Source organism: Salmo salar, chromosome 18 (genome assembly GCF_965601325.2).
Source record: "Salmo salar chromosome 18, fSalSal1, whole genome shotgun sequence".
Classification (NCBI taxonomy): domain Eukaryota; kingdom Metazoa; phylum Chordata; class Actinopteri; order Salmoniformes; family Salmonidae; genus Salmo; species Salmo salar.
The window spans coordinates 68,585,538-68,599,518 of record NC_138308.1 but is presented as its reverse complement, the minus strand read 5'-3'; the positions used below and the strand labels follow the sequence as shown (position 1 = coordinate 68,599,518).

Below are 13,981 nucleotides of genomic sequence, written 5' to 3'. Positions count from 1 at the left end.
TGGATCTATTGGGGCGGTAAGCAAATTGAAGTGGGTCTAGGTCTAGGGTGTCAGGTCAGGTAGAGGTGATATGATCCTTAACTAGCCTCTCAAAACAGTTCACGATGAAAGAAGTGAGTGCTACAGGGCAATAGTCATTTACCTCCAGTTACCTTTGCTTTCTTGGGTACAGGAACAATGGTGGACATCTTGAAGCAAGTGGGGACAGCGAACTGGGACAGGGAGAGATTGAATATGTCCGTAAACACTCCAGCCAGCTGGTCTGCGCATGCTCTGAGGACGCGGAATGCCGTCTGGGCCGGCAGCCTTCCGAGGGTTTACACGCTTAAATGTCTTACGTCGGCCACGGAGAACGAGAGCCCACAGTCCTTGGGAGGGGGCCGCGTTGGTGGCACTGTGTTCTCCTCAAAGCAGGCGAAGGAGAGCCCCTCAGCAAGCTGGTCCTGGGGCTCTGATCACAAACACAAACAGACCCCACAAAGCCCCAGGACAGCAACACAATTAGACCCAACCAAATCATGAGAAAACAACAAGATAACTACTTGACACGTTGGAAAGAATTAACCAAAAAAACAGAGGACACTGGGATGCCCTTTGGCCCTATTAGGGCTCCCGAGTGGCGCAGGCGGTCTAAGGCACTGCATCTCAGTGCAAGAGGTGTCACTACAGTCCCTGGTTCGAATCCAGGCTGTATCACATCTGGCCGTGATTGGGAGTCCCATAGGGCGGCGCACAATTGGCCCGGCCGTCATTGTAAATAAGAATTTGTTCTTCACTGACTTGCCTAGTTAAATAAAGGTTATATTAAAACAATTTTGTTTACCTGACCACTACCTGACCACTGTGACTGACCCAAAATTAAGGAAAGCTTTGACTATGTACAGACCCAGTGAGCATAGCCTTGCTATTGAGAGAGGCTGCTGTAGGCAGATCTGGGTCTCGAGAGAAGACAGGCTATGTGCACACTGCCCACAAAATGAGATGGAAACTGAGCTGCACTTCCTATCCTCCTGCCAAATGTTTGACTGCATTAGAGACACACATTTCCTTCAGATTACATAGGCCTACAAAGAATTTGAAAACAAATCCAATTTTAATAAACTCCCATATCTGTTAGGGGAAATACCACAGTGCCATCACAGCAGCAATATGTGTGACCTGTTGCCACAAGAAAAGGGCAACCAGTTCAGAACAAACACCATTGTAAATACAACCTATATTTCTGTTTATTTATTTTCCCTTTTGTACTTCAACTATTTGCACATTGTTACAACACTGTATATACTGTAGCCATACCGTAACATTTGAAATGTCTCTATTCTTTTGAAACTTTTGTGAGTGTAATGTTTTCTGTTTGTTTCTGATTGTTTATTTGACTTTTGTTCATTATATTGCTTTGGCAATGTAAACACGTTTCCCATGCCAATAAAGCCCTTTGAATTGAGTTGAGGGAGCGAGAAAGAGATAGACTCCTGCAGAGTTTCAGGTGTTGACTGTGGCTTGGCCTAAGAGCACATTGTTAGTCCAGACTTCACAGCAGTGTGTGTGTGTGTGTGTGTGGGGGGGTGTCTCCCTCCTTACTCTTGAACCTCAGTAGCCTGGCTGTGACAGTGTGACAGTGTCAATATAGTGGGGGGATATGAAAGTGTGTATGTGTGTTTGTGAGTGTGTCCACTTATCCACCTTCTTGCACATGTGCGTGTCTCCTTATTCTTCACCTTCCAGTAGTCTGGCTGTGACAGTGTAGTCCTAGATACCAGTGCTTTCTCCTTGGGGTGTTGCATAGAGCAATGGGTGATAAACATAGCATTATATCAGCTCTCACTGACTTCTTTAATTACTTGTTACTTTTATTTCTTATTCTTATTCGTGTTTTTTAAACTGCATTGTTGGTTAGGGGCTTGTAAGTAGGCATTTCACCTGTTGTATTCAGCGCATGTGACTAATACAATTTCATTTGATTCGATTCAGCCAAGGCAACACGAAACCCACTGACAATCTGTCTTAGGCGACTGATAAACTTCACTGACTGGCTATAGCTAGCAAACTAGCTAGATCATATAACTCATTATCTGCATATGAGTGATCATTATTGACATAAATGTTTATTCCCCAGATATACCAGTGTCTTATCACATCACGCCAATATCATTTGTTTGATTTCTGTCCCGTAAAATAACTCATAAAAGCCATGTCTGTAGCGTGTGTTTTGCCCTAAGCCATCGTTATTTTCTTTTTGTCCACGATTGATGTCACCCTTGTATTCTGTGGCCCGAAAATGGCGTCTTCGTAAAAGAAAGTAGAAATGACAGCCAAAATGTATTGAAAGCAAAAAGTGAAAGTGTTATGGTTTATATGGGGGTGCCACAGGGTTCAATTCTCGGGCCGACTCTCTTCTCTGTATACATCAATGATGTCGCTCTTGCTGCTGGTGATTCTTTGATCCACCTCTATGCAGACGACACCATTCTGTATACCTCTGGCCCTTCTTTGGACACTGTGTTAACTAACCTCCAGACGAGCTTCAATGCCATACAACTCTCCTTCCGTGGCCTCCAACTGCTCTTAAATGCAAGTAAAACTAAATGCATGCTCTTCAACTGATCGCTGCCCGCACCTGCTCGCCCGTCCAGCATCACTACTCTGGACGGTTCTGACTTAGAATATGTGGACAACTACAAATACCTAGGTGCCTGGCTAGACGGTAAACTCTCCTTCCAGACTCGCATCAAACATCTCCAATCCAAAGTTAAATCTAGAATTGTCTTCCTATTTCGCAACAAAGCATCCTTCACTCATGCTGCCAAACATACCCTCGTAAAACTGACTATCCTACCGATCCTCGACTTCGGCGATGTCATTTACAAAATAGCCTCCAACACTTTACTCAATAAATTGGATGCAGTCTACCACAGTGCCATCCGTTTTGTCACCAAAGCCTCATATACTACCCACCACTGCGACCTGTATGCTCTCGTTGGCTAGCCCTCGCTTCATACTCGTCACCAAATCCACTGGCTCCAGGTCATCTACAAGTCTCTGCTAGGTAAAGCCCCGCCTTATCTCAGCTCACTGGTCACCCCCAAAGCCAATTCTTCCTTTGGCCGCCTCTCCTTCCAGTTCTCTGCTGCCAATGACTGGAACGAATTGCAAAAATCACTAAAGCTGGAGACTCTTACCTCCCTCACTAGCTATAAGCACCAGCTGTCAGAGCAGCTCATAGATCACTGCACCTGTACATAGCTCATCTGTAAATAGCCCATCCAATCTACCTCATCCCCATACTGTGTTTATTTATTTATCTTGGTCCTTTGCACCCCAGTATCTCAACTTGCACATTCATCTTCTGCACATCTACCATTCCAGTGTTTCATTGCTATATTGTAATTACTTTGCCCCCACAGCCTATTTATTGCCTTACCTCTCTTATCCTACCTCATTTGCACATGCTGTATATAGGTTTTTCTACTGTATTATTGATTGTATGTTTGTTTATTCCATGTGTAACTGGGTTGTTGTATGTGTCGAGCTGCTTTGCTTTATCTTTGGCCAGGTCGCAGTTGTAAATGAGAACTCGTTCTCAACTAGCCTACCTGGTTAAATAAAGGTGAAATAAATAAATAAATGAAATATGGAGACGTTTGCCTGTCACCTTTAATTCTGCAGTGTAGTGACAGACGATGGACCCTTCAGTAAGACTGATCCCTTCTAGGAAGTTATGTATGGAAGTGAGTTCATTATTTGTATTCAGAGCTACATCTCGTATAATCTGACGTAATGGACATTTCACACATACAGGTATAACACAAACAAAAGCACATAAGCATACACGAAGATAGTGCATTCTGTTTTAGTGACCTGAATCTCTGTGCTATTGTGACATCTTACTTGTGTTGTGAACTGATGGTGTCTTGCTTTGTGTGTTGATTGATAGACAGCCATTCCCTGCCGGTGACCGCGTGACGTTTAACGGTAAAGAGTGTATCTGCCAAAACTGTACACAGCCCCTGCCTGCCAACAGCCCTGCTCCCATACAGGCTGTCCACAGTAAGTCACCACACACTACACTACACATCCTCTTCTTTTTTTTTATCTCACTATCACTCTCCCTCATTCTACATAGCCTATACAGGATATACTGTATGTCTTGCTCCATCACTTCCTATCACTTTCCAGTCTGTTTCTTTCTCTCCTCCTGATAAATCTCTCTATTTATGCCTGTGTCTTTCTCTCCCATTCCCTTATCTCTCTTTCCCTCGCCCCCTCTCTCTCTTATCTCTCTCTCTCTCTCTCTCTCTCTCTCTCTCTCTCTCTCTGACTCTCTCACTCTCTCTCACCCCCCTCTCTCTCTGTCTCCCCCATGTAGACTGCTGTGGCTGTGGGAAGGAGTTTAAGAACGAGCAGTCCCTGGTAGCGCTGGACAAACACTGGCACCTGGGCTGCTTCAAGTGTAAGGTGTGCAACAAGGTGCTCAACGCAGAGTACATCAGCAAGTGAGTCCCTCGTGACCTTAACACCACCACGACACCACAGGGTTGTTCCACCTTTTGAAAAGTGTTAGCTTTGGTCAAGAAAACCTTTTGATTTCATCTCATTTGAACATTCTGTCATAAGGAGCACATGCTGACCTTCATAAATAACACGTTTTCCCATCTCAAAAGTAACAGGTTTGGCCGTAACAGGGTTGGCCGTAACAGGGTGGACGAGTTCATCTTAAATCGTCTACAAATCCCCTCGTGACAGGGAAAATGGACACTTGTTGTGTGAAACAGGGAGTGGCAGTTGTATGCAAGCTTCACAAAAATGGTTCTATTGTAAAACATTTCGAGCCTGTCTATCGATGGATAACATGGTTGATGTGTTATGTTTGACCCGCTCAGTTTTCCACCACAAAACACTGGAAAATGGCCGAAAAGGGTAGAACCAGCTCACCAGCCTTTCCACTATGATTTGACTCTTAGATGTTCACTGTTTCACCATATTGAAACGAGAGTTCAGTTCACGTAACAGGGTTGACTTTAGAATGAGGGACAGGCGTAAATGAATCACTAAGCACATTCAATTCGTCAAAGCCGCAAAATAACTAGGGCTTTATAATGATAGTGAAAACTTGTAGAAATTGTGGGGTTAAGTGGGTTAAAATATTCCTATGAGTCACAGAGGGTGCACAGAGTGACATGACAACATGTTGAATTTTGCCACTTTAGCAAGTCTTTATTCATATAAAAAATCTGATTGATTGAATTCTCCATGTGATTCATATTAAAGGGCACTTAATTTAATATAACGGGCTTTCAATATTGGTGTACAATTACTACTTCAAATATCAAAGAGACACTAAAGGCAGTCATTTCGTGGAACAACCCCAGTTCCCCAGGCCTTAACTTCTCTAGGGCCGGCGGGACGAAATCGTCCCACCTACGTAACAGCCAGTGGAATCCTGTGGCGCGTTATTCAAATACCTTAGAAATGCTATTACTTCAATTTCTCAAACATATGACTATTTTACACCATTTTAAAGACAAGACTCTCGTTAATCTAACCACACTGTCTGATTTCAAAAAGGCTTTACAACGAAAGCAAAACATTAGATTATGTCAGCAGAGTACCCAGCCAGAAATAATCAGACACCCATTTTTCAAGCTAGCATATAATGTCACAAAAACCCAGAAGACAGCTAAATGCAGCACTAACCTTTGATGATCTTCATCAGATGACACACCTAGGACATTATGTTATACAAGTTCATATTTATATCAAAAAACAGCTTTTTACATTAGCATGTGACGTTCAGAACTAGCATACCCCCCGCAAACTTCCGGTGAATTTACTAAATTACTCACGATAAACGTTCACAAAAAGCATAACAATTATTTAAAGAATTATAGATACAGAACTAATCTATGCACTCGATATGTCTGATTTTAAAATAGCTTTTCGGTGAAAGCACATTTTGCAATATTCTCAGTAGATAGCCCGGCATCACAGGGCTAGCTATTTAGACACCCAGCAAGTTTAGCACTCACCAAAGTCAGATTTACTATAAGAAAAATGTTATTACCTTTGGTGTTCTTCGTCAGAATGCACTCCCAGGACTTCTACTTCAATAACAAATGTTGGTTTGGTTCAAAATAATCCATAGTTATATCCAAACAGCGGCGTTTTGTTCGTGCGTTCAAGACACTATCCGAAAGAGTAAATAAGGGTTACGAGCATGGCGCATTTCGTGACAAAAAAAAAACGAAATATTCCATTACTGTACTTCGAAGCATGTCAACCGCTGTTTAAAATCAATTTTTATGCCATTTTTCTCGTAAAAAAGCGATAATATTCCGACCGGGAATCTGCATTTAGGTAAACAGACGAAAGAAAATAAAGCATGGGGTCGACTCGGGCACGCGCCTAAGCCCATAGTACTCTGATCGGCCACTTGCCAAAAGCAATAATGTGTTTCAGCCAGAGGCTGCCTCGATATCGTTCAGCTTTTTCCCGGGCTCTGAGAGCCTATGGGAGCCGTAGGAAGTGTCACGTTAGAGCAAAGATCCTCAGTCTTCAATAAAAAGAGCCCAGATGAACAACAACTTGTCAGACAGGCCACTTCCCATATAGAATCCTCTCAGGTTTTTTCCTGCCATATGAGTTCTGTTATACTCACAGACACCATTCAAACAGTTTTAGAAACTTTAGGGTGTTTTCTATCCAAAGCCAATAATTATATGCATATTCTCGTTACTGGGCAGGAGTAGTAACCAGATTAAATCGGGTACGTTTTTTTATCCGGCCGTGTCAATACTGCCCCCTACCCCCAACAGGTTAACACCACTTCAGGAGCACCACATCCCAACCCCTGTCCCTTCCGAACCACACCTCTCACCCTTCCAGGTGGCATCCCAAATGTCACCCTATCCCCTACATAGTGCACTGTCTTTGACCAGAGCCCTGTGGGCCTTGGGCCCGGTCAAAAGTAGTGCACCATATAGGGAACAAGCCATAGAAAAAAAAGAGTGGAGAGAGTTTTCTTGGTGCTCACAATTCTTTCCTAGTCTCTGTGTGGGTCCCAAGTAGCACCCTATGGGCCCTCGGTCAATAGTAGTACACTATAGAGGGAAAATAGGGTGCCATTTCGGACAACATCTCTCTCTTGGGTTTCCATCTATTTTCACAGTTCCAGACGATGCTGGACTTGATATGTGACATGTATTACACCGCAATTCAAGATAGCTCTCGTCTGTATCGGTTTGTGTCACTCTCTCTCTTTCTCTCCGATAGCAGCTGTCCGGAGTGTCCGAAGGTCACAGAGTATGTATTAAAAGCTGACGGGGATCTCTGATGTGTGTGTGTGTGTTGTACTAGGGATGGGATCCCCTACTGCGAGGTGGACTACCATGCCATGTACGGCATCCAGTGTGACAGCTGCAAGAAGTACATCACTGGGAAAGTACTGGAGGTAGGACGCGTTATAACACCTATATGTCACTTTCATCTGCCAACGGAGGGATGGAAAGATAGATGTGTGAAATGGAGGTATGAAGCACCACCTTATGTCTTGAAAGCCAAGACGTTCTCAGCTGTCGTATATGGATGGAACTGCATGCCTAGCAGAATACATGGATCTGTTTGTTGTGGAGCCTCGCGTTAACGCATCCACACAACAACGTTTCCCCCAGTGTCTACGTCCCCATGGTCTTGCCACTGTTAGATTTATACCGCTCAGTATGGTTACTCGCTCTTTCCACAGACACGTTTCCAATCCGTTAGCGTTCACAGTGTTGCATCTCTGCCATGTCTGTGACAGTAAGACTCCAGGTAGGAGAGTACCATAGGCACAGATCTAGGATCAGCTTACCCTCTTCCAATCGTAACCTCAACCATTAGTGGGAGAAACGCTAAACTGACCTTAGATCAATGTCTAGGGATACCTAAGCCACTTTAGCCTGTTGTCCTGTGAGACTAGACTACAGATATCCAGTATCTATGGCTGCATGTTTAGTTCAGTCCGTCTCTCCCTCCTGGGTATACCCTCATTTCCCTCTTTTTTCTCTCTCTTTCTCTGGGCTAATGGCTTTGACACCTTCCACTCTCCCCCTCTCTTGCTCTGCATTTTGCTGTCCCTCCCTCCCTCTCTCTCTCTCTCTCTCTCTCTCTCTCTCTCAATTCAATTCAATTCAGTTTAAAGGGCTTTACTGGCATCTCTCTCTCTGTCAGCATGCATGCACACCACTCTCTTTACTAGAATCTTCTCTGTCGCATAAACAAGACTTGAAGGGATCCATTGCTGAATACCGCTGTGGTAGAAAATATGCCAACCAAAACACATACCTCTACATATTATTCATAGAAGATAAGACAATGGTATTCGATCACATAATGTTGACCGCAAATAGATCAAGGTTTTGGAAACAGAGCCGCGTTCTTTACATCCCTAACTGTAATGTACTGTATTTATCTCTTAAAGTAATGAACAGAGATACTGTCTAGACCCGAATCAGCTAATAGAAGAGAGAGAAAGAAAGTATGAGGGAGAGAGAAAATGAAAGGTAGAGAACAAAGGAAAGAGACAGAGAGAGAGAGACATGGAGAAAGAAAGCGAGAAAGAGACAGGAAGGGAAAAAGAGAGACAGAGAAAGAAAAACAGGAGTAGAAATCAATGAGATATGTGAGATGACTTCAGTGAAAAAGGGGGTCTCGTTTTACACCGGTGGAGTGGAGGGTCACAGGATACTCTCTCAGCGGGGAGGTAAATAGGGTAACGGGGGTAGGCCCTAGCTCTAAGAGGGGGTCTTGGCCACACTCCCTGTAACCCTCATTGACTAGGACACAATTATGGAAGCGCAAACAATGATCCCCCCTTATCCCTCTCCTGCTCTCTCACATCCCTCTCTTTCTCTCTCACCTCTCTCTCGTTCTCTCTCACACGCTCTCCTTTCATAAACATGTCTCCGGTTGCCAGGCTTTGAAAGACTGGCGAAAACATAAGAAACATAAGAAATATAATGAGCACGCTTGTCTCTTTCATCTTGCATAGCATTACATCATCACACAGAATACATAAGAGACACACAGTAGGCCTGTATGTAATTGTGCCAGAAATGTACTTCAGCTGCTGCGGCCTGCCAACCTCAATCAAATCAGTCACAACTGAATAGCTGTGACTCGTTTGCTGGTGTGGGGAGGGTACTTTTGTGTTTGTGTGTGTGTCACAGGGCTACTGCACAACAACGTGTGATTTCATTGCGTAGGGAAATGTGGCTTCCTCAAGGCGGTTTAGCACACCAGCTGCAACCCCCCCCCCCCCTTCAAAGCAGGATCAGCAGACAGAGATAGTGAGCTCCACCTAGAGATAGCTCTGCCATCTATGGGCCTATTTAGGAGGGTCCCACCCAGTCAGTCACCGGGCCTGTCCTGCACTGTGGACTGTGTGGAGCCTTGCCTAGGATTCCTGCCCTGCGCTGAAATGTCACGGCATTTGGGATTGATTCATTCATTGAGCACAGAGGGGTCAAGCCAATAGAGGGGCCTTAGGGAGGCTTAACCTGAATGGAGTTTGGGGTGTAAAGGAAGATTTGTAGAAAATGAAATTGGTAGAAACTATTGCAGTTAAAATGGTCTGATTGGGGTCTAAGAAGATATGGGTAGTATTAAATGGCTCGTGTCAAATGTATTTCTAACTATAGAGAGTCATGTTTACAATCCATAGAGAGAGGGTAAATAGGGTCACAGCGAGGGTTGAGGAGGTAAGAGGGAGAGAAAGAAAAGGTTTTAGGGCGGCGTTGATCCCTGTAGGGTCGGCTGGTTTGAAGACAGGGCAGAGAGAGAAGACATTGTATTGCCCATTGTTCTCTGTGCCACCAACCACCCCGTTCCACTGCAGTGTGTGTGTGTGTGTGTCAGCCTTGTTGCTCTACTCTGCCTCTCTTACCAAAAGCCATTCTGAGAACACATCCCTTGCCTTCCAGCCTATGGGGGAGAGGAAGAGAGGAAGGGAAAGAGAGATGAATATAGATAGATGAAGGGAGGGAGAGAGAGGTAGATCGAGAGAGAAAGCGAGGATAAGGAGAGGGAAGAAAAAAAGAAGAGAGAGAGAGAGAGAGAAATGCAGTCTGAATCCTGACCTGCCCTCTCGTCTCTCTAGCAGTTCAGCGTCTGGTTGCCATTCTCACATATCAACACATCCATCTACCACTTCAGTGTCAGTAACCAAAACACAACGGTATCAAACTCACACCTCGATTTCAAACCTCCAACATGGCAACCCATGACAAAGCCTCGCCCATAGAAAATGCCTACTCATAGTTTTAAACCAAACCCGGTCTAAATGCTAGCTTCTCCCCTTGCTCTCGCACAGAGGAGACACTGTATTGTTGTTAGTGTAGCATTATCTATTTCCGTCCTCAACCCTGCCATACTTTCCTTGTTTGAATAGGGACCCAATTCCAGCCTGTTATCTCTCTCTCTCTCTCTCTCTCTCTCTCTCTCTCTCTCTCGCTCCAAAAAAAAAGACTAAACTGACTCAAGATCAGCGTCTAGGGCAGGGGTGTCAATCTAATTTTGACCCAGGGGCCGCATTCAGTCTTCAACGAGGTCCGGAGGGCCGCTCTGAAAGTGTGTTATATTTCCTCACAGTTACAATTTTCATAGTTTTGGGAATTTTTCGATGCTCCCTGACTGTCTAGCTTTCATTTCGGTGATTATTAGCAAGTTGGACACAGTCTAGAAACTGTATGAATGTAGGTCCATTATCATTTCTACACAGTTTCAATTTGGTTTCAGTCATTTTAAAGTATATTGAGTTAGCTTTCCTACACTTAAAAAAAGACATATTTTTACTCAAACTACCCGCGGGCCGGATTGGATCCCCTTGCTGATCCGGCCCGCAGGCCGTATGTTTGACACCCCTGGTCTAGGGGGAAACGTTTGGTGCAGGGAAGGAGGTGGGCCCTAGGGTCTTATGGGTAATAAGATGGTTACTGATGCATGATGGGATGCCTTAGAGAGAGAGAGAGAGAGAGACTCGTCAGCTAACCTAGATGCTTCCCACACCATGACATCATGTCATTATAGACACTTACATCATTTCTACTACCTCCAACAGCCCTGTGGAATTCATGAACGTATCACGAATAACGTGTCATCCGACATTAGCATCTCAATGTGAAGCCATTCATGTCACTATGGTTATCAAACCGCATATATTGCTTACAGAGTGGTGGGATGGATCTCATGTCTACTAATATAATACGTGGCTACAATAAACATTGATGATGTCATGTAAACATTGGGCCGGTGTTACCTTTTAGACACCTTTTAGATTAGTTTCACGAAGGTTCGGATGTTCCTAACTGTAGACATAGTTAGTGATCCCATAGCCAACCTGCAGTATTATCTGCGCTGTACGAGCCTAAACTGTAACGTAGCTTGTACCAGAGCACCCCCTTGCGTTCAAGTTGTAGTACTGCACTTCCTTTGTTGTCATCTTCTGACTGACTATCTTAGCAATGTTAATTGGGTAAACTTGCTGAATGTGAATTAGTTTGGACAGGCTCTAGAGAATGTTTCAAACAGCAGTATCAGCGGCCTATAACACCAATACAGCTATACAGCGAGGGAAAAAAGTATTTGATCCCCTGCTGATTTTGTACATTTGCCCACTGAAAGAAGAAATTATCCGTCTATCATTTTAATGGTAGGTTTATTTGAACAGTGAGAGACAGAATAACAACAACAAAAAATCCAGAAAAACGCATGTCAAAAATGTTAGAAATTGATTTGCATTTTAATGAGGGAAATAAGTATTTGACCCCCTCTCAATCAGAAAGATTTCTGGCTCCCAGGTGTCTTTTATACAGGTAACAAGCTGAGATTAGAAGCACACTCTTAAAGGGAGTGCTCCTAATCTCAGCTTGTTACCTGTATAAAAGACACCTGTCCACAGAAGCAATCACTCAATCAGATTCTAAACTCTCCACCATGGCCAAGACCAAAGAGCTCTCCAAGGATGTCAGGGACAAGATTGTAGACCTACACAAGGCTGGAATGGGCTACAAGACCATTGCCAAGTAGCTTGGTGAGGAATCAGCCCAGAACTACATTGGAGGATCTTGTCAATGATCTCAAGGCAGCTGGGACCATAGTCACCAAGAAAACAATTGGTAACACACTACGCCGTGAAGGACTGAAATCCTGCAGTGCCCGCAAGGTCCCCCTGCTCAAGAAAGCACATATACATGCCCGTCTGAAGTTTGCCAATGAACATCTGAATGATTCAGAGGACAACTGGGTGAAAGTGTTGTGGTCAGATGAGACCAAAATGGAGCTCTTTTGGCATCAATTCAACTCGCCGTGTTTGGAGGAGGAGGAATGCTGCCTATGACCCTAAGAACACCATCTCCACCGTCAAACATGGAGGTGGAAACATCATGCTTTGGGGGTGTTTTTCTGCTAAGGGGACAGGACAATTTCACCGCATCAAAGGGACGATGGACGGGGCCATGTACCGTCAAATCTTAACCTCCTTCCCTCAGCCAGGGCATTGAAAATGGGTCATGGATGGGTATTCCAGCATGACAATGACCCAGAACACACGGCCAAGGTAACAAAGGAGTGGCTCAAGAAGAAGCACATTAAGGTCCTGGAGTGGCCTAGCCAGTCTCCAGACCTTAATCCCATAGAAAATCTGTGGAGGGAGCTGAAGGTTCGAGTTGCCAAACGTCAGCCTCGAAACCTTAATGACTTGGAGAAGCTCTGCAAAGAGGAGTGGGACAAAATCCCTCCTGAGATGTGTGCAAACCTGGTGGCCAACTACAAGAAACGTCTGACCTCTGTGATTGCCAACAAGGGTTTTGCCACCAAGTACTAAGTCATGTTTTGCAGAGGGGTCAAATACTTATTTCCCTCATTAAAATGCAAATCAATTTCTAACATTTTTGACATGTGTTTTTCTGGATTTTTTTGTTGTTATTCTGTCTCTCACTGTTCATATAAACCTACTATTAAAATTATAGACTGATCATTTCTTTGTCAATGGGCAAACGTACAAAATCAGCAGGGGACCAAATACTTTTTTTCCCTCACTGTACATCCAGATGATGCCTCTATAAGTACTTTCTTAAAACGTGCCTTTGTATGCGTTTCGTCTGGTTGTGGATATACTTGTGTCTGGGAATGAAGGTTATTGGTGTATTGACGACGAGAAAAAAAAAGGTCCGTCTCACATTCAAGAGGAAAGACAAAATGTTTGTCGGCCAACTATGGATTCTTTTATTTCGTCTTTTTCCATTTGTCACTTGCTTCCTCGTGTTCGATGTCATTCATGACCTTTGTAACTTTGTAACCTTTGACCTCTTGTCCCTGCCAGGCTGGGGAGAAACACTACCACCCCTCATGTGCCCGCTGTGCCAGGTGTGAGCAGATGTTTGGCGAGGGAGAGGAGATGTACCTGCAAGGTGGACAAACCTCTCTTCTCTCTGCCTCTCTCACTTTCTCTCCGTCTTTCTCTTCCCTCTCTCTCTCTGTTACACTCGATCTGTCTTCTATTTCTCTCCCTCTCTCTCTCTCTCTCCCTCTTTTCACTCAGAAATGCACCAACGACCCATCCGTCAGTATAGAAACGTCCTTCACTAATATCCCAGCTGCCATAAAACCACAGTGCTTTTGCCCAGTGCTAATGAATTAGATCACAGTGTTAGTGAATCACTGAATGTCTATGGCATGAATCACCAAACAACAAACTCAGCCTTATTATTCACCATTCTACAACCCTATTTCTTATTTACTGCACCTAGAGCACTAGAGCTGTTAGCTTGGCTCACGTCAGTGGTTTACAAGAAACCTGCCTCCATCTCCCTGCAGTTTCCTTTCTGACTGCATAGGAATTGATTTGCTATGAGTCATACATGTATATGGGGCCGCAGGGTTGTACTCTTGCTTGCCAAACTCATGACTCTTTGTCGGAGATACCGCGGCTGTGGGGAGAATATGGGTT

The 13,981-nt window shown here is 44.2% G+C and overlaps 1 protein-coding gene across 11 annotated transcripts in view; it reads left to right on the top strand.

Moving 5' to 3' along the window:
• Nucleotides 1–13,981, top strand: part of ablim2 (actin binding LIM protein family, member 2) — a 98,626-nt gene that overhangs the window by 68,187 nt on the left and 16,458 nt on the right. For all 11 annotated transcript variants that reach the window (XM_014155538.3, XM_014155537.3, XM_014155540.3 and 8 more), the window contains exons 4-7: nucleotides 3,935–4,047; nucleotides 4,367–4,493; nucleotides 7,354–7,447; nucleotides 13,355–13,442. In XM_014155538.3, the coding sequence (XP_014011013.2) occupies nucleotides 3,935–4,047; nucleotides 4,367–4,493; nucleotides 7,354–7,447; nucleotides 13,355–13,442 (422 nt within the window). The remainder of the gene's footprint in view (nucleotides 1–3,934; nucleotides 4,048–4,366; nucleotides 4,494–7,353; nucleotides 7,448–13,354; nucleotides 13,443–13,981) is intronic.